At 48.8% G+C, this 23,536-nt stretch overlaps 2 protein-coding genes across 3 annotated transcripts in view; both read right to left on the bottom strand.

Moving 5' to 3' along the window:
• The window catches only part of PDE6C (phosphodiesterase 6C), a 75,662-nt gene extending 72,888 nt beyond the window's left edge, over window positions 1-2,774 (bottom strand). For both annotated transcript variants that reach the window (XM_049696729.1, XM_049696727.1), the window contains exon 1: window positions 2,638-2,774. The gene's annotated coding sequence lies outside the window, so the exon portion shown is untranslated. The remainder of the gene's footprint in view (window positions 1-2,637) is intronic.
• On the bottom strand, window positions 1,168-21,972 carry FFAR4 (free fatty acid receptor 4). Its single transcript, XM_004279412.3, has 3 exons — window positions 21,293-21,972; window positions 13,339-13,467; window positions 1,168-3,514 (listed from the first exon to the last, which is right to left on the bottom strand). Exons 1-3 carry the CDS (start codon window positions 21,857-21,859, stop codon window positions 3,125-3,127), a joined length of 1,086 nt encoding a protein of 361 aa, XP_004279460.1. The 5' UTR covers window positions 21,860-21,972; the 3' UTR covers window positions 1,168-3,124.
• Between the last annotated feature and the right edge of the window lie 1,564 nt (window positions 21,973-23,536).

The following is a 23,536-nucleotide window of genomic DNA, read 5'->3' as shown; positions in this document are numbered from 1 at the left end:
TTTGAGGATTAGGATTCCAGACTTTGATTTATTAAAATATGTATAGTCACCTATTTCCTGTGATTTGGGTTTTTATTTGTGTTCGCGTCTGTGTTGAAGTGAGTTCTGCAGGTGGCTGGGTAGGATGCACTTTTTATATACCGGGAGGGGTTCTTCTCTCCCGGCTCTTTATGACCTTTGGCCTGTTCTAGTGCCTAACCTCCATTATTAATGAATGTGGCTTCTCTTAACTTCCTGAAAAAAGGGATTTCCCCATTAACCCAGGAAGGCCTTAACTACTGAGGCCAAAAGAGGTGAGTGTAGGTTAGGCCAGGCCAGTGACCCCAGCCTCAGGCAGCCCCAGGCCCTGGAGGCGGGCAGGGGGGGTGGGCTTACCCCGAGCTGGTCTGAGACGCCCAAGAGGCATGGGTTGGGGTGAGCTCTAAGAAACGCCCCCCCAGCCCTTCATTGTCTCTGGCACCTAATTCACTTCTTATTTCAGCTGTGGGCAAAAGGCTGCAGGAGAAGAGGCCATGGGCTTCCCGGGGGGAATCAGGAGACGGATCATGGCGCCCCTACCTACAGTGTGCGGGAAAGGGGAAGTAGCTGGGTCTGGGGCAGGACACCAGTGTCCCACACCATTAGCAGCGCTTGTGAACACTAACGTATAGCTGCATACAAAGCCACGTGCCTCAGTTTCCCAGGAGCTCCTAAGAGCCTCAGTTTATCATCTTAAAAAGGCATCAAGGCTTTGGTACCAGTGTCTTGGTTTTACTTCAAAATTCTGCTCAGATATAATTAGCTGTATGATTTGGGGCTGGTTGTGTAGTTTCTCTGAGCCTCACTCTCCTCTTGTGCAATATGGGGAAACAGTGTCTGCCTGATGGGCTGCAGTGAGGGTTCAGTTAGAGCACTTAGGATGCCAGGCTGACATTTCTGAGATGTGTCGGAAGCAGGGAAGGGCAGCTCTCTCCCGTGTGTGAGGAGAGCTCTGCGTGGGTGCTGGCATATCAGGGGGCCACGGAGGCTCCTGGGGGCCCCAAATCAATGTGCTTTGTTCTCCCACCAGAAAGGGGGAAGGCAGGGGACCGTGCACTGGAAAGCTCTGCCTGTCATTCACATGGAACAGGGGCCATCAGAGCCTGGCCCTTCAGGTGTCACCCCAGAGACCCAGAAGACAGCCACACATCACTTCAAAAAGCAGCTTTAATTTACCAAATTTATTAACTAAAGATGAACAAAAGATCCCTGTCCTCTAGTCCTCAAGCTTGTAATAAACCTTACTTAAAAAGCAAGCTGCTCAAGAAACTCCACCAGCAAAGACAACTACTGGCTCTGATGTACTTGGTGACAAAGATTGGTTGAGCACGTCCTATGTGCCAGGCCCTGAGCTACTGTTCCAGCCACTGGCCCAACCTCCAAGTGCTGGCGTAGCCCTGGGTTCTCGCTGGCTCCGGTTTCTTCTCTCTCTCTCTTCCCAGGGACATTTCATAAAGCCATAAATCTGCAAACACTATCTGGTGACTCCCAACGTTGCATATTCAGGCCCACACCCCACATCCCTGCACCCCACTGCCTGCTCTCCATTTGGATCTCACTGGGGTTTCACGTGTAAATGCCCCAAATGAAACTCTTGGTCTTTCTATTTCCCATTCTTCTAGTCTTCCCCATTTTTGTTGCCTGCTCTCCATCCAATCACTGTCAGGAGTCACCCCTGAATCCTCTCTTTCCCTCCTAATCTGCATCCTGTCCATCAATACATCATGTTTGCTCTGCCTTCCCAAAGTATGTCCCAAGATCATTTCTCACAATCCCCCACGGATGCCACCCACCTCCAACTTCCCCATCTTCTTTCTCTGCTTCAACAGCCACCTAACTGGTCTCCATCTTTATTCCTGCTCCACAAAGTTCATTCCCTGCACAGCAACCAGTAGAGCAGGTCACTTCAGCATCCACTTGCAAACCTCCAGTGGCTGCCCACTGAACACAGAATAAACTCTCTATGGCAGCCTCCCAGACCCTGTGTAATCCAGCCCTGTAACCTCTCTGGTCTCAACTGATGGTCTCCAGCACAGCACCCCCTGTCTTGGCATCAAGGACATTGCCCGGCATACAGGAGCCAATAGTTTGCTTTGTTTACACCTCTTCTTTCTGTCCCACAAGTACACAAGGCTCTTTGCACCAGCACCAGCGTCTGCTCCACCTGCAAAGCCCCACTCCCTTGGATTCACATGGCTGGTTCCTTCTTGTGGTTTACCTTTTGCCTCAAATATACCCCTTAGAACGGTCTTCGCAGACCCCTCAACACCCCATCTAAGTTGCCATCACTGTCCCATTTTCTTCACGACGCTAATTCACTCCATAACACTGTATTGTCTATTGACTTATGTTTGGTTTTTCGCTGCCCCCACCTAGAAGGTAAGTAAGCTCCGTGAGGGCAGGGGCCATGGCTGTCTGGTTCACTGCTGTATTCCCACCACCAAGAACACCGGCCACAGCATGTGCTTAAGAGGCATCTAACAGGCGGATCAACGAAGGGAATCACTCCTGTTCTCACGGTCAAATGTTTGGAGTCATCCGACTTCCTGTCTGACTTCGTGACAAAGCTTCTCCTAAAGGGGTCCATGGCATCCCTTTATAAATGAAAAATAAAGTCACCTTTAATTCCTTGGAAATTAAATCCTTGTTCCTTGGAGATTCCTCAAGCGCTCTTGACGTTAATGAATGATCCTGCAGCCTTGCAAATCCAGGGTGGGGAGCTAGAGTGGCCATGACTCTTCAGAGGAAAAATCTGGGTCCTGGACCTGTTCCAAGACTCACTTCAGGAAACCGGCAAGGTGTGGCTTTACGTGTAGGAGATGAGATTGCTGAACAGTTACAAATAAAAATTATTAAACTTAATCATACTACACACTGAAAAAGTTCATATTGAAAAGGAACCCACAGCAAATACTTTTATAAAGGATAGAATTGTTATACTGAATGATCACCCCTCAATGTACTGGTGCTGTAAATGTACATTTGCATAGGTTACATTTTCTTAAAGCAGGTACCCTGGTGCGACCGTCCTGGAAATGAACTCCCTTTGAAAACACACCATGGCTTGCCAGAGAGTGACAAATAGACGCCTACAGAGAAAAACTAACTAGCTGGAAATAACAGACAGATCATTTCTTCTGACAGATGTGTCTGTAAACATGGCTCCCTTTTCCGAGAAGAAGAAGCAGTGAAAAAATTTCCTCCATTCGTTCCTAAACAGTGACATGTTGTAGAGAATGGGGTTGACGGCCGAGTTGGCAAAGGTGAAGGCCACCACCCAGAAGAAGAGGGACGGCCAGATGACCAGGTTTTGCTCGAAGTTCTGGATCAGAATGAGGAGGATGGTGACGATGATGGGGCTCCACATGACGAAGAAGGAGATCATGAGCAGGAACAGGGTGCGGAAGAGCCGGACATCCTGCTGGGACACACGGAGCTGGTGGCTCTCCGAGGAAGCCAGGGTCGTCGTGAGCCTTCTCCTTGACGCCTTCGTGATCTGCAGGAACACAAAACAGAGCCAGCGCCACAGTTTACGGCAGGACATCAGCAGTGTTGATCCTGGAGGGGCAGAGGAGGCCCAGGAGTTGGAATCTGCCGTTCTCGCTGCACTGGGACTACTTGGCTTTGGGCTTTATGTGGAGAGAGCTCCCTTCTCAGAGGCCTGGCTCGCTGCCCGCGCTTAGGATGCGCAGGTCAGCTGGCCTCCTGAGAAATAAGGCAGATCGTCCGTGTTATAAATAGTGTTGACGAGGGGAAGTGCAAAGCCAGAATGCAATGGTCTAGAAGAGAGATGTGTGAACACAGATTCAGGTGTCATTCAGGACTCCCCTTCCCAGGAAGAAAGGGGAGCTGGCCAGAGCACTGCTAGTGACACGTGTTGAAAAACTGAAACCATTTCCCATTTATGCCCCCAGGTGAGAGGTGACAGCTGGTAGGATAAACACCCTCGTGCCTATCTTTGCACACCTAGATGAGCATATCAGGAGAATAAATTCTCAACAGTGGAACTGAAAGGACCTCTAATATTTTGTACTAATGAGCAGGGTCAGCAGTAGAGCAGAGGGATTGTGGGCAAGGAGGCAACTCTGGTGACATGGGTTCGGAAGGGTGTTCTGGACTCTTCTTTCAGGAGCCCTTGCAGGCACTGCTCTCCGAACCTTCTGCCCAGTCTCTCCTGGTCAGTTAGAGGGTCTTGCTTCAGCATCCATCAGAGAAGCTGGCTACTAATTGGCTGTGGGCAGCCTTGGACATATGGCCCATCAACTGAGGCAGGCTAACCAGATTAAAATAAAGCCCTGCATGTCCTCTCACCCCACTGTCCCACGTAAAAACAGTATTTCTGGAACAGACAAATGCTTCATAACATCTCAGAACCAGAGTGTTGCAGCTAGATGGGCCCATGCATGGTTGGAGCAGCACTTCTCAGACTTCACTCTGCCTGTGAGGCATTCAGCACTATTTTATTTAAATGTAGATTCTGATTTTGCATGCCCCGAGGACCACACTTTGAGTAGCCAAGGCCTACTCCACACCTTCATTCTACAGGTGAAGAAACAGGCTCTCGAGAGAGAGGGTTTAGCCAAAGTACTTTGAAAACAGGAGCCTTAGAACTGTTCACATCAGAGGGCAAAAGCCCCACAGAAGCTGAGTCCGTGAGAGAGAAGGTGGGGCTTCCCCAGAGGCTCTAAAGACCCCAGTGCTTAGGCTCACACTGCCCCAGGGATACATACAGAGTCCCGTGCTTACGCCTGATTCTAATTTTCCTCTAAGCACAGCCAGTAGGCAGAAGGCCTGCTGTCCCCCATCACCTGCTTAGCTTTAACAGTGCCAAGAGGTGGGCGTGAGGGGGTGAGGATGGGCTGGGGTGGAGGTGGCCGCAGACTGGGGCACAGTTAGCCTGGGATGTGATGGGGCCCTGCACCCACTAGCCTGACATGCTTTGTTCCAGCCTGTGACCTCTGTCCCAGGTAAGAGATCCAATTCCGAATGTCTTGCCACATTCGTGGTGCTTTGCTAACTTGCCTTTGCTTAGTCTGGCCCTGTGTCCTGCTTCTGCTGCAGGAGCAGGCTGCTGGGCACACAGTGAGTGCTTACATGTCTGGAGACTTTAATAGCCAAAACTCTTTTTTTTTTTTGTTTTGCGGTACGCGGGCCTCTCACTGTTGTGGCTTCTCCCGTTGTGGAGCGCAGGCTCAGTGGCCATGGCTCACGGGCCCAGCCGCTCCGCGGCATGTGGGATCTTCCCAGACCGGGGCACGAGCCCGTGTCCCCTGCATCAGCAGGCGGACTCTCAACCACTGCGCCACCAGGGAAGCCCCAAAACTCTTATCGTTCGTTAGCTCTGCCCAGGCCTTCCTAGGACCATTCCCCTAAAATTATTGAATCTCAAGAGATGAAGCATTTAGAAAGTAATCAGAATCATTCAAATTTGGGGCAAGATTAACTCCAAGACCCGAATATGGCTTCAAATATTCTCTTTAGAATACTTCTAATTAGCTAATTAAAGGGTAGCCATTTAATTTTCCTGTGATTAAATACAACTGTTTCTGTGTAGTAGTTTTGGTCCACTTCTAGGTGACAGTGACCCAGGCAACAGATGCTGAATGAACAGAACCCCTTCCTTCCCACCCACTCCCCGCCAAGAACAACAGGAATCAGGATCACCGAGCTTCAAGAAAGGCTCCCTGTGTGCCAGCCACTGTACTATGCATCTGTTTCATAAATTGTCACATTTAATCTTCAAAACTGCTCGTTGGATTCGTGCTATTATTATCTTCGCTCCAGAGATGAGGAAATTGAATCTCAGGAAATTTGAGTAGCTTGTTGAAGGTCACTCTACTAATGATGAATGGTCAAAGCCCCCATCTGTGAAACTCCAGCTCAGGTGAGCTGAAGATGAGCGACATCATAAAAGGCTCCAGACCTCTTCCTGGAGTTGCCTTCCACTTCCGCCCCCCTGCTCTGCAGCGGGGTGACTGCTCAGACCCATAGGCTAAAAGCCACACTGGTGCATCTAAGCTGGAAGGTGCTGTGTAGAATCAAAGTTAGAATATGTGTTCAGGTGAAAGCTGTTGGATGATTGGCCGGGGAGGGTAACAGCTGCCCAGGGGCAGGTGGGTGGGGCTGCAGGGGAAACGGCACCACTTCTGAGGAGGCTAAGTGCAGCCTGGTGGGCACATGAGGACGATTCCCACAGCAGCCTCATTGCTAGTGCTGTCCACATTGCTCTGCCAAGAAGGATGGAGTCCCTGGTACGGTGTCTTTTAGATTTTTTTGTTTTGTTTTGGGGGTTCTTTGGGCGTTGTTTTGGCCTCACCGTGCAGCTTGCGGGATCTTCATTCCCCGACCAGGGCTTGAACCCCAGGCCCTTGGCAGTGAAAGTCGGGAGTCAACCACTGGATCGCCAGGGAGTTCTCTAGATATTTTTTGAATGAATGATGTGGATGGAAGTTCACACTTATTGAGCACTTACTATGTGCCAAATCCTTGTACATATCACTTGGTTTATCTCTTTAAATTCTCCCAACGATTCTGTGACATATGTACTTTGATGATCTCCATTTTATTTTGCTTTATTTTAATTTAATTTTTATTGGAATATAGTTGATTTACAATGTTGTGTTAGTTTCAGGTGTGTAGCAAAGCGAATCAGTTATGCATATACATATATCCACTCTTTTTTAGATTCTTTTCCCATATAGGCCATTGCAGAGTATTGACTAGAGTTCCCAGTGCTATACAGTAGGTCCTTATTAGTTATCTACTTTATATATAGTAGTGTGTGTATGTCAACCCCAATCTTCCAATTTATCCCTCTTTCCATTTACCCCCTGGTAACCATAATTTTGTTTTCTACAACTGTAACTCTATTTCTGTTTTGTAGATAAGTGATGATCCCCATTTTACAGAGGAGGAAACTGAGGCTCAAAGAGGTTAAGGAAATTGCCCAATAGTACCCAACTAAGCAGTCGCAGAGCTGGGCTTCAAACCTTGGCAGTCTGACTCCAGTCCATGCTTAAACTTAAACTAATTCCTTCCCACCCTCTAATATCTCTGTCAGTGGAAATCCTTCCATCCAGCCTGTAACTCCAAGCTCTAATGCCAGGGACTCCGGGAGGGCATCCTGATTCATCTGCCGTTGGCATCCTGCAGCGCTTTGTTTCAGGTACTCACGTGGCACTTGCCACATATTCTACGGTAGATGTTGAAGCATCGTTCTTACCTCTGAGTCCCACCAGACTGCAGCTCCCTGGGGCTGGGCAGCCCTGTGGCTGCTGTGGTCCAGGGCTCTGGCAAGTGTCTGACAATGACCGTGAGCAGACAGCAAAACAACTGACTCACGGGCCAAGTGAACATGTGCTTGGCTCTTTTTTTAGCACTGACTGATGCTACCCTATTTCCTTCCATCCGCAGTTCCCACAGCTTTGAGGGAGTGAGAAGGAAAATGGGCCCATTATAATAAAATGCAGCTCCTCCCTGCTCCCTTCCCCACATTAGATGACAAGTCGACTTTTGTTCAGGGTTTAAAGTGTCTCTGGCATTACACTGAATGCTTGGTGTGCTTTTAGATCAAATTAAAAGCTCGATAAACTTTTGAGGATTAACTTTAATCCTTAAAACAAGCCTGTGGGGTATGCTCTCATTTTGGGGACAAGAGACGGAGGCCCTGAGAGGTGAAGTGACTTGCTCAAGGCCTCACGGTCAAGTGGGGGAAGGGTACCTCAGGGGGTATGCTCTTCACCGCCAGTCACACCACTGCCACTACCAGGACAGAGGACAGAGCTCCCGGGGACGTGGCCCACGGCCACCACCATCAGGGTCACTGGCACTCCATAAAATGTAAATGCTTTGGCACACCTTCAGACACTCTGATTCTGTGGGTCTGAGTGGGCCTAGGAGTCCGTACTTTTTATAAACTCCCCAGGTTATTCTCAATCACTAAAGTATGAGAACTACTCATCTAGGACAAGAGGCTTGGAGTTTCTCCCCCAGTCCTTTGAAAAGTCACTTTTAAATTGCCTGAGACTCTCTGCCTTCACATTCACATGAGCATCTGAAGGCTACGAGCAAAGCTTCTCCCCACCCCACATCCCTCGGTCACCCCACGCCACCAGACCACAGCCGCAGACAGGTGGATGTGGGGAGAGGTCGCTCCCACTGACCCAGCTCCAGCCCCTGGGGTTGGGTCTCCTCTGAGGGCTGCTTGGTCAATCCACAACCTCCCTATTAGAATCATCAGACAACAGACTCCATCCTTCCAGAGGACCAACCTCCCCTTCCATCACCGGCAAGAAGGCCCCAAAGCTGGGGAATGAGATCCAGGCATGGAGAAAGGAAGGGCCACGTGTTCACTACCCAAGACCTTCACATTTAGTCGAAAGGGATTTCACTTCCCAGTTAAGCCCTGAGATAGGTGAAGGTTTTCCAACTTCAGGCCAGACACTCACTCTGTCATTCAACACATATTTACTGAGTCCCTACTATATGGCCAACACTCCTACAGGTGCCGGATGCACAGCAAGAAACAAGGTAGCACTGCCCACCCCGCACTTCCATTCTAGTGTTTGGGTGGTGAGGGGCCTGGGGGTGAAGGGAGAGGGGGACCAAGAAACCTATAAGCTGTCACAAAGCCTGCCATGGTGCTGGTTACTGGGTGACAATATAAACCAAGCCCCACCAGCAAGCATGGTCAGCCTGATCAAAGGCACTGAGGAGTGGCCTGGAGACTATTACCCTGGGAAACTGTTGATAGGAAAAAGCCACTGGAGATGTAGAGCACGCCTGAGTCAGGAGGAAAGAGGAAGCAGGGAAGGCAGAGGGTGGAAAAGGCCATTGCCATGAGCAACTGAAGCAGCCCCAGAAAAAAAGAGCCCCGGTGAAGCCTCCTCTCAGTGCTCACCCAGGGCAGAGCCAGCAACCAGGGTAGGGGCTTGAGAATGGCGGTTCCCAAAGGAGAGTCTGTGGAGCACCAGCCCAGAGAGAGCTCTGTGCGGAAAAGGCGGTCTGCAGTCAGGTTTAGCAATGCTGCCTACTCTATTCCAGAGATGGAGAGTCTCAAAGTTCATGAGCATAATAAAGGCTCTGAGAAGGCCTGCAGCAAAGAAACCCATTTAACTTTAATTAACCCAGCATTTTCCAAACTCCTTTGATCATAGAACCCTTTCGAACATCTAACATCCCATGGAGTTCTAGAGAACGCTTTAGGGGACACTGCTTGTGAGGAATAAAAGTCAGGGTGATTTGAAAGAGACATTTCTCAGGCCTAGAGATGGTTACCTGAGTTAGAGGCAGCAGTGACAGGTGAGAGGTAGGGCTGGTGGGAAAAGGGTCGGTGGTGTAGTTATCTGTCCTATGGTTTCAAATGATTTGCTAATTGTGTCTCTATGAATATAGCTAATTAATATTGATGTTCAATTGATTTTACAGAGTTTTGCTCTTGATAGAAAAAGCTCAGCAGAAAGGCTGATTCAGGGTCTCAGAGTTATGAGTATCTTCAGAGGAAGAGAGACGCAAGCTAGGCGGCCCCACCCAGGCTCTCCACCTGGCAGCTTACCAGCTTCCAAGTTACAAACAGGAGCAGAGTGAGAACAAATGTAATAGTCCTCCTGGGATATGGGCAATAGTCAGTTTTGCCAGTGGGGTGGAAAGTAATCTTCTGAAAGTCTTATATTTGCATTAATGTTGCAATTTTCAAAATCACATTAGATCTCTTTCATATTAAAGTCTAACAGTTTGTTCAAAGCACTATCATATCTGCAATTCTCATTTTATTGTGTTAAATGATTCACTGAGGCCCATTTGGCTCCAGAGGGAACTGAGGCCCACATTCATTAAGCGACTTGCCTAAGGTCACACAGTAATAAAGCTTGGACTAGAATCCGGGGCTCGTGACTCTTTGTCCAGTGGTTTTCCCACTGTCCCAAAGGAGAAGGTGCTGTTGGCCCTTTCAGTGTGATCAAAGTTTGTGTCTTACTCATTCAATGAGTGTTTATTAAGCCCCTACAATGAATAAGGCAGGCTCTGTTTTAGGCACAGGACTATGGCAGTAAACAAAACAAAGTCTCTGCCTTCAGGGAGCTTGCATTCTAGTGGGCAAGACAGATGATATGCAAGTAAATACACACAAATGGAATTTGACAGGGGTTGGAAGTGCTTTGAAGAGAAATAAATCAGGATCAGAGACTAGAGAACGATGGGGAAACTCTCTGGAGAAGAACCTTTTGAGCAGAGACCTAAATTAAGTGGGGGAGTGGCCCATGCAGAAGTCTGGGGGGGAGAGGTCCAGGAGAGGAAATGGCAGGTGCAAAGGCCCTGAGGCAGCAGTGTGTTGGCGTGTGTGAGAAAGAGCCCCAAGGACACGAGGGAGGGGGAGAAGATGAGGCGAGAGGGGCAGGCAGGGGACAGATCACACAGGGCCTTAAGGTGAGGGTTTTAGCTTTTCCTCCATCTGTGAGGGAAGTGATGGGATCTAAATTATATCATTGACTCACTGCTCAGAGCACCATTTCATAACTGTGAGTCACGACAGACACTCGATTCATCCAGGAGCTGTCCTGAGGTCTGGGATGGGAAGAACGGAAGGCTGGCCGTGAGTTTATAGGCAAAGTGTCTGGAACTGCAGTTAGAGGCAGATGGATAAGAGGACACATCAGGGCTCGAGGATTCCTAGGATGTTTCCAGGTGGGCCCTGGCCCGAGGAAAAGAATATCTTTTCCATAGAATAAGTCAGTCCTTCCTCAGAAGGTGGCTGAGAACCATGAGGCACGAGTGAAAAGGGACAGATCAGAACCCTCTTGCCTCTAAGGGACTCAGGAGTGGGACTGCCCAAGCAGGAGAGGTCGGATGCCACAGCCAGCTTCTGCCCAGCCCTCATCTAGCCAGCCAGCTCTGCTCTAGGGCCAGTCCCATGTTCTTGCGGTGCTCCAAATCTGGGCCCTGCTGTTTATTCTCTCAAAAATCTCAGCAGTACCTCTTCCCAGCATGCTGTGAGAGGATTAGAGGAACAGTCTCGCCTAACAATTAACAACAGCTGTAATTTATTCATCCCCTGCTACAGGCAGGCATGACACTCACCATAGTCCCACCAGGAGTATCTCCTATGTATCTCACAAAAATCTTAAACCGTTGGACTTTTGATCATTATTTTGCAGATGAGGGAACAGAGGTTCAGAGAAGGTAAGTAACTTGCCAAGGCCACACAGCAAGTAAGGGGCAGATTCAAGACTCAAAGGCAGGTTATTAAAATAACCCCTTCTGGTCTCCGTGTTTTTTATGGCCCTTTGCTTTTTCTCCCTTTTCCCTCCTTTTTCTCTTTTAACAATTTGCAAAGTGTTTTCAAACTAAGCCTCAGTATCACTCCTTAATGTGTTTCAGGGTTTCACTGCATTGAATAGCAGCACCTTTGTCTGTCTCCCCATTCCCTTTCTTGTGTTAAAGCTCCTTCTAGATAGAGAATGTGACTTGCTTACTCTTGACCAATCTCTACTCCCCAACAACACTTTGCACAGAGCAAATTCTTAACAAATGTCTGAGGAATTAAAGTGTTGGGACTCTGGAACCAGACTGCCTGGGTTTAAGTCCTGATACTGCTGCTTATGAGCTGTGTGCCCTTTCATAAGTTACTTAACCTCTCTGCGCCTTGGTTTCCTCATCTGTAATTCTGGTTAGGATTAAATGAATTCCTGACACATCGTAAACACCATATAAATATTTTTAAAATAATTTAAAAAAAATTCATTCTCCATTTCTCTTCCTTTTTCCCTCCCTTCTTTTCTTTTAACATAATGATAGTAACTATCGCTTACATAGCATTTACACATGCCAGGCTCCCACTGCAAGCACTTTACAGACCTCAGCTCCAGGCCCGAATCTGCCTCATACCCTTGAACAAGCCCCAGGTGGGACGTCACTTAAACAGGTCACAAGTCAACTGGTGGGGAAGAGTCTAGGGACTAACATGGGGGGGCCGTCTCACACAGGATCCAGAGATTAGAAGACTCGGATGGAGGTTGGCCTGGCTTTGGGTTCTAAAGCATCTAAGAAGGTCACAGATCTTTAGCTACAACAAAAGGGCCATAACAGTGGCCAGACAGCAAGCAGGACCTAAGGGCCCCACTTCAACCTGCTTGTTCGCCATATGACGCATTTTATGCTATAAAACCAAGATTCAACAACGGTGAACCTCGGAGAGGACTCAAGCGTTTCACATTAAATCTTCTGAAATGAGCATGAACACATGTAGATGCCATCTGCCTGGGCCAGCACCTCGCATGCAAATATGCTGCCTCAAGGGGTAAGAAAGAGGCTGGCAAGTCTTTTTTATGTCCCTGTACCTAGTCACATTGAAGATAGAGATCATTTCCTGTTGCAGTGCACTTTTACAAGGCACATGCCCCGGGAGTGGGGGGTAGCAATTAGAGGGACAGAGGAGGGGCTTCTCGTATGCTCTGTTTCTCGTTCTGTTTCTGGGAGCTGTTTCTGGGAGTGTGGTCAATTTGTGAGCTGTGCGTGTATGCTGGGTGTGCTTTTCTGTATTTATCTTGTACTTCAATACAAGTTTTTAAAAGTGTACATTCTTTATCACCGCACTGCTGTTTGTGATGGGGAAACAATGGACACAACCCAAAAGCCCATAAAATAAATTACGTCACAACTATATGATGGAGAACCATGAAGCCATTAGAAATAATGAGGCAGAGATATAGGAACCGATATGGAAGGATGTTATGATACAGTGCTAATCAAAAAAAGGAAGTTACAAAGCAGATAGCATTATCTCAAATCTAAAAAAAAAAACATTGGGTTGAACCATGGTAATAGTTGATATTTTATAGTTGACCATTTTATATGGTTCATTATATATATATATATATACACACACACATATATATACGTATATGTGTTTATATGTACACAGATATACATACACATACTCACATTGCATAGAAATATGTATATATATATATAAATTTATAAGAAAAATAACCTGAAAAAATGTACTTTAAATTGTCAACAGTGGGGATAAACCAGATTTTTAGTGTCTGTGTTACACATTTCTATGTCTTTAATTTTTTATAATGAGCTTGTATTACTTTAGTGATCAGCAAAAACAAATGATAATAATAAAAGTCACATAGATGTAACTTTTTAAAAAAGACCAAACTTTTGTCCCTCAGCGTTGCAGAGGGATGGATCTGGGCAGTGAACCAGGATTGGGCTGGTGCGAATTCTAAGGTAAATTTTGACCTGGAAATGCTAAGGTTCATCTGAAATACCCCAAGCCTGAGTGAAGTTCAGCCACAGCGCTTGAAGCAAACATACCTGTAAAATTTTGGAGTAACTGATCACAATAAGCAGTCCTGGTACCAAGAAGTTCAAAGTAACAAATGACACATCCCAGGAGATTTCTCCGGCAATGCTGGGCCAAACCAGTGTGCAAATCGGAATTTCCTAGTTACAAAAAGGAAGAGAAGGTCATTTAATGCTGGCTTCTTATTTGGCCTTTAGCTCAGCCCCAGGTGGGGTTACCTGGCACTGTTACAATGTTGTGTTACCCTGTTGTATTTTGCTGTTACACAACTGGTATGACAAGAAACCCCTGACTCCCTTCCATTGCCCACACAACCCCACTTACAAGTCATTCCCCTCTGACCCTCAGAATCACCATAATTATTATTCCCATTCTCCAAGGGAGGCACGTGGGCCTCAGGGTCCCAGGCTGGGAAGACCCAGAGTCAGTTCCCAGGCATGGCTCCAGGTCCAGTGCTCTTTCCACTTCCCTGGGCTGAGCTGCAAAGAGCCCTTGAGCCTTCTCTTCCAAGACCTTCATTTTACAGGGGAAAAATCTGACCCCTGTAAGTTTACATAGATTGGAAGTGATGTGCTACACGCAAACATATAAAACCTGGAGTGAGGTGTGCCTCTCCTCCAGGGGAGAATGCAACAGCCCCAGAGTGAAGGTGCAGCCTCGGTCATCAGGATGTAAAACCACTGGATGGGGCAGAAGAGCGTGCAGGTTTGTGACCTTGCTGCTGTCACTATGCTGCGTTGAATTCAAATGTTTGACACTAACTACAAACCCCAAAACATGTTCCCACACCTCACTGGATAGTTACTAAGCTGCTGCAACAATTTTTTCCAATGAACAAATAGGTCAATGACAAGAGATCTATTTATCCTCCCAAACACAGATCTCCAGCGCCTGCTTGACTATAGGACAAAACTCTTAAAAAAACAAGAGCCCCACACACTTCTGGACACATAGAACAGATTTTTAAAGAGCATATTCTGTGTAAAAAGACCACATTATTGATTTCTGGTGGACAAGGCATCTTGTCCAAAAGATTTAAATCTCTGTGTAAAAAGATCTCTATGTTAAAAGACCACATTATTGATTTCTGGTGGACAAGGCACAGTCCAGAAGTAGTATCATTATTCATAGCATCATTCATTTATTCATTCATTTAACCAATATTTATTGAATGCTATACTAAGCAAAGGCAAAGAATTTTTATCATTTCCCAACGTGTATCATAATTGCATGGTCAAAATAGAGTCAAATAATCACTCCTTTTCCTATTCAGTATCTAAAATTCTCTGAGCATTTATTCTTTGCCAGGAAGCACTTTACATACATTATCTCATGGAATGTTCATCACAACCTTATTGAAATGCATAGTTATTTTTCCCATTACACAGAGGAGGAAGCTAAAGCTTAGAAATTTCCTCCTAAAATAATAGTCTAAAATCCTAAAGATGTAGTCCTTTTTAATCATCTCCAAAGAGCTGAGTGGTTATAGAGGGTATCCCGGAACCTACCAAAACCGCTAATGCAAGTCAGGCAGGGAAGAATGCTTTAGTTATATTTGTACCCTGAGAGGGTGCTGGGGGTGAGAATGTTGCTTCCTTTTCCTGTTTTGTTTAGACAGTTTACAAATGCACTGGACATTCTAAAAACTTGTTCCTTCATCCCCACCCCCCCTGTGCACACCGGATGGAATAAAGTTTATTAGAGCTTTCTACATTTTGGTGATTGGAAAGAAATTTGTGTCTCTCAAGGATCTTCTGAATATTGACAGTGCAGTGACCACAGCTCTTTGGGAAATCCAGGTAGCCTATGCTTGTACTCAGACCTCCACCCACCAGGGACCCCTTATTCCAGTGCATTGGGTGGGCAACACAGATCAGCAGAAATGTTGAAGCAGCAAACAGAAGAAACAGATTCCAGCCCTGAGTGTGACTTAGTCTCTAATTCTTTTTTTTTTTTTTTTTTTTTTGCGGTACGCGGGCCTCTCACTGTTGTGGCCTCTCCCGTTGCGGAGCAACAGGCTCCGGATGCGCAGGCTCAGCGGCCATGGCTCACGGGCCCAGCCGCTCCGCGGCATGTGGGATCTTCCCGGACCGGGGCACGAACCCGTGTCCCCTGCATCGGCAGGCGGACTCTCAACCACTGCGCCACCAGGGAAGCCCAGTCTCTAATTCTTATGCTTGTGATGGGAAAATGTACAGGGAGGGAGGGCAGAGAAACAGATGACCCCAGAAGCATTTCTTAAAACCCCCAAGAACTCCCAACTCTTTCTGAAAACCCTCTCCAGAATGTCTGCCTAACCCTCTCCAGGCTTAACAAGATTTTGTAGAAGACTGTGTAATGATAGAGCAAGGTGTTCTCTCTACATTAGGGACAAAAATATAGATCCTTAAATAATCTGCCTGCATTAGCCTCGTATTGTTGAAGAAAATGTGTAGGTGCGAATGAAAAGGTATCTTTCCACACACTCACACACACAGGCATAGAAAAGACTGGAAAGATACACTCCAGAAAATTAAGTGTCGGGCTTCCCTGGTGGAGCAGTGATTAAAATCCACCTGCCAATGCAGGGGACACAGGTTCAAGCCCTGGTCTGGGAAGATCCCACATGCCGAGGAGCAACTAAGCCCGTGCACCACAACTACCGAGCCTGCGCTCTAGAGCCCGCGAGCCACAACTACTGAAGCCCATGCGCCACAACTACTGAAGCCCATGCACCACAACTACTGAAGCCCATGCACCACAACTACTGAAGCCCATGCGCCTAGAGCCCGTGCTCTACAACAAGAGAAGCCACTGCAATGAGAAGCCTGCACACCGCGACAAAGTGTAGCCCCCACTGACCGCAACTAGAGAAAGCCTGCGCGCAGCAACGAAGACCCAACATAGCCAAAAATAAATAAATAAAAATAAATAAATTTATAAAAAAAAATAAAAAGGAAATTCGAAAACCGAAAGTGCTGGGCCTGCTTTGTTACTGAACTACAGAAGCAGAGCTGGCTGAGCCGGTAACAGTGTCCTTTAATCTATTTGTCCAACCACTCGCTGACTCAAGCCATAGTGACTAAGCCACTGTGAGGCTACAGTGAGGATGGGAAAGGAGGCTATGCTACAGTCAGGGAGGGAAAAATGCACTAGGAAACTTCAGTACAGAGCGGCAAGCCCAGAGAGCTATAGGTGATGGGATTGTGGAGTCACCGGGAAAGCGGCATCCAGGAGGGGTTGTGTCAGCTGTGCGTGGAAGGATGGGGCTTCAGTCAAGGGAATGGGGAAGCTGGAGCTCAGTGTCTGGACCAAAAGGATGTAGATGGGAGGCCATGTACAATGGTGTGAAGTGTGGTTGGCCGTGACTGGTATTCCCATCCCAAGCTCCATCTCTCCCCCGCAATCTCATCCATTTCCATGGTGGCTTTTGCAGATGCTGTTGCAATCTCCTCTTTCCAGCCAGTCTTCTCCTGAACCCCAGACTGGTCCCACTGCCCTGAGTGCATCTCTATAGGATGCCTCACAGGCACTTCTAGCCTCCAGTGTCCCACCCCAAAGATTCCACCTCCTGCATCATCAACTCCGGGCACGGAGCCGCCATTTTCCAAGCTGTCAGATACCTGAGTGCTGGCCTTCCACCTTCTTCTTCCCTCTCCACTCAGAGGGAACTCCTAGGTTCTGCCTTAATAGCTATCCAACCCACCACAAGCTCATTCTCACTGCTCCCCCTCCCCCCACAGACCACAGACCAGGCCATCTCTCACCTCCTAAGTCCCAACGCCCTAAAGGGTGTGTAACTGGCCCTTCTCTAGTTGACCCCCACCAACCCTTCCAGCACCATCTCTCGCCAACATTGTGGGCTATCTCCTCTGCCTGTGATGTCCCTCCAGTCCCCCACGTCACTCATTCTTTTCCAGGAAGACTTTCCTGTGGATGGGGGACATCTATCTACAGGCACTGCTCAAGTGCTGACCCCTCCCCGCACTGGCTGACTCATTTGCAAATGCCACCTGATTCCAGCTGTTTCCAGTCAGCTTCTCTAATGACTCTTCCTGGAATACCCTTGGGAACACCTTTCTAACTAGTTCTCCCTGCCCCACCTCTTCAAACAAAATGGAAGACTTCAAAGTCATTTTAAGGAACTAGGAATCCTAGTTATATATCTCCTCTCCTATCAGCTTCCCAGCAGAGAAGAAAGAACATACCCATGGCAAGAGATGGACTTACTTTCCTATATCTTAAAAGTATCCTCTAATTTTAACAAATGTGAGGAAACTTGTTTGTCTCCTCAGCCAATCCACATTCAGTAGGGACACGACGGCATTATCGGCCTGGTATTAAACTGGGGCAGGGCAGAGCAGTGGGATCAAGTGCTCCTCCGGAAGTGTGAACTCATGGGAGAGGCACCAGGAGGAACAGACAGACCCCAGCTAACTTCTGCTTCCATCCTTTGCCCATTCTGTAACTACAGGCATCTTCTCCTTCAGAAAATAAACAAGAGAACACCAACTCGTGGGGTTACTGTGGGGTTACCGAACTGTGCAGGGTCTGGACCAGAATCTGCGTGATGCACAGGCCCCTCCTTGAAGAGAAGGATGGTGTCTTGGTCGTGTGGCTCACGGCGGGGGCAGGAGGGAGGGGTGCTCAGTAAGTGTTTGCAGAATCAATGGGCAGCACACTCTGACCAGGGTGGACAGTCCTCCCCACCTGCCAATGAGGGTCACGCCCCACCAGGGCCACAGCATACACAGGCAGGAATCCCGCTGGCAAAGGCTGAGCTGACCCGGCTGAGATGTCTAAGTTGCTAGGATGTGTCCACCCTCTTAAAATGGCAGTCTTTTATTACCGCAATCAGAAGAATTGTACTGTTTGAAAAATGTTTAAAATATTTATAACCAAAGATAAGGAAACTAATAATAGCTGGCAACTCTTGAGCGCTTAACTGTGTGTGTGCCAGGTGTTAGCTCATTTACTGAACTTCCATCCCCACAGTAATCCTATAAGGTTAATACTGTTATTGTACCCATTTGGCAAATGAGGAAAGTGAGGTATAGAGAGATGAGACCACTTGCCTCTGGCTCGCAGCTCCTAAATGGCAGAGATGGGATTCACTCAGAACATCTGACTCCAAAGCCTGCATTCCTAATACCAAATTATTTAGCATTTTCTAGCCTGTCTATCATTTCATCTAAGTTTGAGAGAGTCTGGTCACCTTGACTGCTTGGTACTCACTGCCCAAATGGACAAAGGTAATCATGTTCTTGGGGGGGTTTTTGTGGGGGGAGCTCAGATAAACAGAAAACTCTGAGAGGCACTGTTTCCAGGGCCGGTGCTCCTTGAGGGGAGGGAGCCAGCATGCGCTTGGGTTTAGTTAGTTCTCTCAGCTGGTGGTTTGGGTAGGAAAATGTCCCCCCATCCAAAACCTCCATATTTAGTGTCCAAGTAGGAGCGGGCAGGCAGAATCTACAGCCAGGAAGCTGGGAGTAGAGGATTGAGAAAACAAGCATTTGCTAATTTTAAATGTGAGTCTCAATTCAGTCTAGACTAGATCCTTCTCTGTCTCTTTTTTTTCAATGGCCCCACCCCCTCCCCCCTGCTATTTCTCAGTCTTTTCAACTTATTTCTTTAACTGCAGAGCCTCACTTGGCCCTTTATAGGCCCAACTATAAAGTAAGATGTTTCCTACATATTCAGGTCATGGCTCTTGAGGAACCAGGAGTTTTCTGTTTGTTGGCTTACTGGCAGGTGTGGATATGTGTGTGTTGGGGGCAGGTAGGGGAAAAGACAGAGGATGGAGAGCTGGAAAGGACTGTCCCAGTTTTTCCTTACAAGCTCCCCGGCCCCACCTCTACTAATTTCAGGGAACAGGGGTCCTGCAGCCAGCTCACCTGGCCCCTCATCTTCTGAGATGCTGTGTGGACCCATTCTCTCCCAGTGGCTTTCCCCATATCCCTCTCCAAAGGCTCTTAAGACCAAGGAGGTGTTTCTGCATTGAAACAAGAGGGGTCTGTGAGCCCAGTCCCAAGGGGGACTGAGGAAAGGCCACCACAACACAGACCTCCACGGAAGCAACTTACGGTAAAACTGTAGTCATTCTGGAAGTGCTGTGTAGGGCTCCAACCTCCACAGATGCCCTACCTGGGGTAAAATACAGAGTGGCAAGGCACGGAAGGTCCTGCATCTGTGCGAAGGCCTTCTCACTCAAACAACCCCCGTGTCCACGTCAGCAAGAAGTTTTAGTCTGGGTTTTTGGCTGGGAGGTGACAATAGCCTCATTTTTTAGTGTTATTTTCCAGTTAAGTAAGAGTGTACCTAAAACAGTTGTAAAAGGGGGAGGCACAAAGATACCTGTCTGGAAACATAAGATATCCTTAAGGTATGTTCTATGCGTTTTAATTCCCTGAGTTCTGTGAAATCCCTCAAGTCTGTGAAAAATACAGAAACACTGTAACTCAGTGAGAGAATAACTTAAAAAAATCAAAAGACAGATGGCAGAATCCCAGCCCCCCAGAGACTTTTCGGTTTGATTTGTGTTAAAAACTATATATATATATATATATATATATATATATATCACACAGGATGCAGACTTCTCTCCCCAGTGAAAGGCCTGTGTGAGAGACCAGTCTGGGAAACGTCCAGAGAAGCCCACTTCTGCGTTCACGTCAGCCTACGTTCACCTTCATAGCTAGAAGCCTTCCCCCTCCCTCCCGGCCCTCCCACCCCTTCTGGTCACTGCTTAGGGCTCTCTTTGGGACTGTGATTTCTGCTGGGAGGCCCCACACTCCTTCCTAGGGCCAAGGTTGAGCTTTAGTGTCCCACGGCCAGAAAACCAGCGACTGCTGTGGTAGGGAAAAGGAACGGGGCGGAGAACCCAGCCTCGGGCAGACACTCCAGGAGGCTGAGCCTCAAGACTCGCGCCTTCCCGTGGGGCGTACGTACCTCTGTCCCTGGCCCTCCCCGCGAGGCCCACAGAACCTAACACCGCGATAACAGCCAGAACCGCCGGCCACTGTCCAGGTCAGGTGTCCCGGGGGAATCTCCGCGCGCAAACCCGGCAGCGGCGCCACAGGGCGGCAAAGAGAACAAACCTGCGCCCGCAATTCTGTACCGCGGGACAGGAATAGCCTCGAGCCAATGTCATGAACTGTGCGCAGAATCTTTTTTAGATCCTGGACCCCCGCAATGATCCTAATGACAACTCTGGGTGCGGTGCCCAGAATAACGCTTATGGGCTCAGCCTCTGGAATCTTCGGAACATTTGGGGCGTCCAAGATACTCTGAAGGCACTCTTCATTCAAAGCTCCCAGGGTAAGATCCCATGGTCTAGTCTAATCTTTCCGTCTTGCAGTTGGAAAAACTGAGGCTCCGGAGGGGAAGTCACAGCCCCGCTAGAGGCAGCACTAGGTCCGGGGTCTCTGGGTCAACAAAGCCCTTTCTCCCCGGCCCATTCACACACACCTGCCCGCGATTCTCAAAGCAGGACCCTCATCCGGCCCGCACTGAATCTGCTGAGCGCGATCTTAGCTCCTCCTCGCGCTAAGGCTGAGACACCCTGAGCAAGTTACTCTCTGGGTACCTTAGCTTCCTCATCTGTAAATAGGTGTGATAATAAGAGTACTGCGAGAAAGCAGAATTAACTATAATGTGATCAGTCATTCCGGGTCCCCTAGTTCGGTCTGTCTGGCCGCTAAGCCCCTTACTCCATTAATCTCTCAATAGTCAGTGCACTTTACAGGCATTACGGGGGCTCCACTTACAACGTTTTGGAGGGCGTTTATGAGATCTACATCGTAGGGTCACAGTGAAATTTCACAGATAAAACTTAGTGCCGCGCACGGTGACACAACGATTAAATGCAGCAAACGGCCTATTATTGTTTTGTTGTTTTTGTTAATGACCGTCCCAGATCACCGTTTCCGGCGCAACCCGCCTGCCAGCCTTTCCCGGACACCTGCCCCGCGTGCACACCCCGGCGCTCACCTCGTCGGCGCCGGAGAACCGCTGCTGGACGACGCGGAAGAAGATGCAGAGGGGCAGCGCGGCGAATGCCGAGTAGCCCCAGATAAGCGCGAGCAGCGCGGCCCGCGCCCGCCGCCCCGGGCCCCGCACGCCGCGCCGCAGGCGCACGATGCACACCATGCGCTCCAAGCTGACTGCCGCCAGCGTCAGGATGGTGACGCTGCCGCTCACGGTCATCACGTAGAAGAGCAGGTGGCAGGCACCCGGGCCCAGCACCCAGGCCTCTGTCCAGCGCACGGCCAGCACGGGCGGGATGGCGCTGGTGAAGAGCAGGTCCGCGCAGAAAAGGTTGAGTACCAGGCTGGCTGTGGTGCCGCGGCGCCGTCGGCGCGCTACCAGCACCAAGGCGCACACGTTGCCCAGCAGCGACACCGCGAAGATGAGTGCCAGCACCACAGTCTCCACGGCGCTCAGCACCAACCGGTGGTCGCCCTTGACATCGGAGAAGAACGGGAAGCGGGTGCGGTTGGTCCGCTCCAGGCTGCGCGCGGGCCCAATGCCCGCCGCCTGCGCGCACTGAGGGGACATGCCGGGCACACCGCGGCCCGCAGCCGTCTGCGAGCGGGCTCATCTGGGAGGTGACTGAGTGCGAAGGCGGGGAAAGAGGGAGGGAGACGGTTGCGACATCTCCCCTCTGGCCCCCTCCCGCCTGAGCAGCGCCGGCGCTGGGCGTTGCGAGCTAAGCCTGGGGCGCGCGCGGGAACGAGGAAGTACCGGCAACGCCGGCTGGTAACACCCAGGCTGGGAGGGAGGCGGCAGCCCAGGCAGAGGCCGCTCTCGGGCCGAATAGGAGCGCCCGAGCGGCCCGGAAACCCCACCTAGTGAACCCCCAGAAACCCCCCAAGGCCTCCCCAGCCCCGTTCATCCTCCAGGGGCACCCGGAGGATGACCTCAATCCACTGATTTAGCTAAAACTGATTTAGGAGTGCCGGAGCTGGACCTGTGATCGCAAAATGTGAGATCATTTTGGCCTGTGCTTTTCAGGCTTCACCAGAGAAGTCTCACGGGTCTGTGGATAAATCCTTGCAATGGGCCCAGATCTTTTTGGGGGGCAAGGGAACCAGTTGTTTATCATTGCTTAGTAACATGTGACTGGGTACATTGGTTCATCTCTCTGTGCCCTTGTTTTTTTAAAATCTATAAATGGACATAATATCTCATTGGGTAATTGTGAGGATCATATAAAGGAATCCACACTTGGCACACAGTAATTGCTCACGGAACTTCATCAATTGTTAATTACCATAATTAAAATCCATGTAAATTCTGTTTTCTGAACAAAGATATAAAATGCTTTAATGTAAAAAGAGTGGGCCCCCCAAAATCTTGAATAAACTTAGCACCCCGGAAAGACAGACACTCCAAATGCACACACAGGTGGTGAATGTGCCTCTGTCACCCCAATTTAAAAAGCACTGGACAATCCAGTCCCCCTACAGATGAGGAAACTGAGGCACAGCAAGAAGTGACTTGTCCAGGGTGGCCCCTGGTTAGTAATAAAAGGCCCTGACCCAGATGTTTCCACCACACCCCTGCTGTCTAGTTTTCTGTTATGGTAAATTAGACAGAGAATGAAAGTATGCTTGTGGCCCTAGACCCAGTGACCACTTCCCTGGCCAGACACCGTCCCACCATGCACACCCTCACCGTCTTCCCCTTTGCCATGCTACCAGGCCATCTGTCTTGTAATCATCTCTGTGTATTTATTAAAAATTTGGTGTACCAGCCTTGAGGTGCTCTCTGGCACGGGGGTGGGGTGCATTTGTGTTTGCTTATCACTGTGGCATTTGGGGTCTGAGTTGGCAATGTGACCTCTGACCTGAAGGGCAGATTGCATGTCAGTGGGAGATGTTCAACTTGAACCTTGGCTAAATTCAGGTAGTAAAAGAGAAGCAGTTTGCTTCCTGACACAGTTGATAAAGGGCAAGAGATTGAAATAAAGGTAAGTCAATTGGGATTTGGTAACACGCGTGCGTGCAAGTACCACGGAGGCAGGAAGAGGTTTCCCCAGAGTGGACAACCAGAGTGGGGTCTCTGTGCCAGAAAGCCTTCTTCATCATTACCCTCCAGAGTTCTCCCAATGGCAAAATGGTGAGTACAGATGTTCCCAAACTCTCTCCTTTCACAGCACCTTCATGGCACCTGTAGGCCAAAAGAAATACCCAGCAGTTCCATTTATTAAGCAGCTGGGTCCAAAAACCTTGA

The sequence above is a fragment of the Orcinus orca genome, chromosome 14 (assembly GCF_937001465.1).
Source record: "Orcinus orca chromosome 14, mOrcOrc1.1, whole genome shotgun sequence".
Classification (NCBI taxonomy): domain Eukaryota; kingdom Metazoa; phylum Chordata; class Mammalia; order Artiodactyla; family Delphinidae; genus Orcinus; species Orcinus orca.
This window is presented reverse-complemented; position numbering and strand designations above follow the sequence as displayed.

Excerpts from the sequence above, each read along its gene's own strand:
- FFAR4 (XM_004279412.3), bottom strand. The coding sequence starts at position 21,859 with ATGTCCCCTCAGTGCGCGCAGGCGGCGGGCATTGGGCCCGCGCGCAGC. Across the intron at positions 13,468-21,292 it reads GGTTCTCCGGCGCCGACGAG|GAAATTCCGATTTGCACACT; the intron begins GTGAGCGCCGGG and ends TTTTGTAACTAG. Across the intron at positions 3,515-13,338 it reads GTTACTCCAAAATTTTACAG|ATCACGAAGGCGTCAAGGAG; the intron begins GTATGTTTGCTT and ends GTGTTCCTGCAG.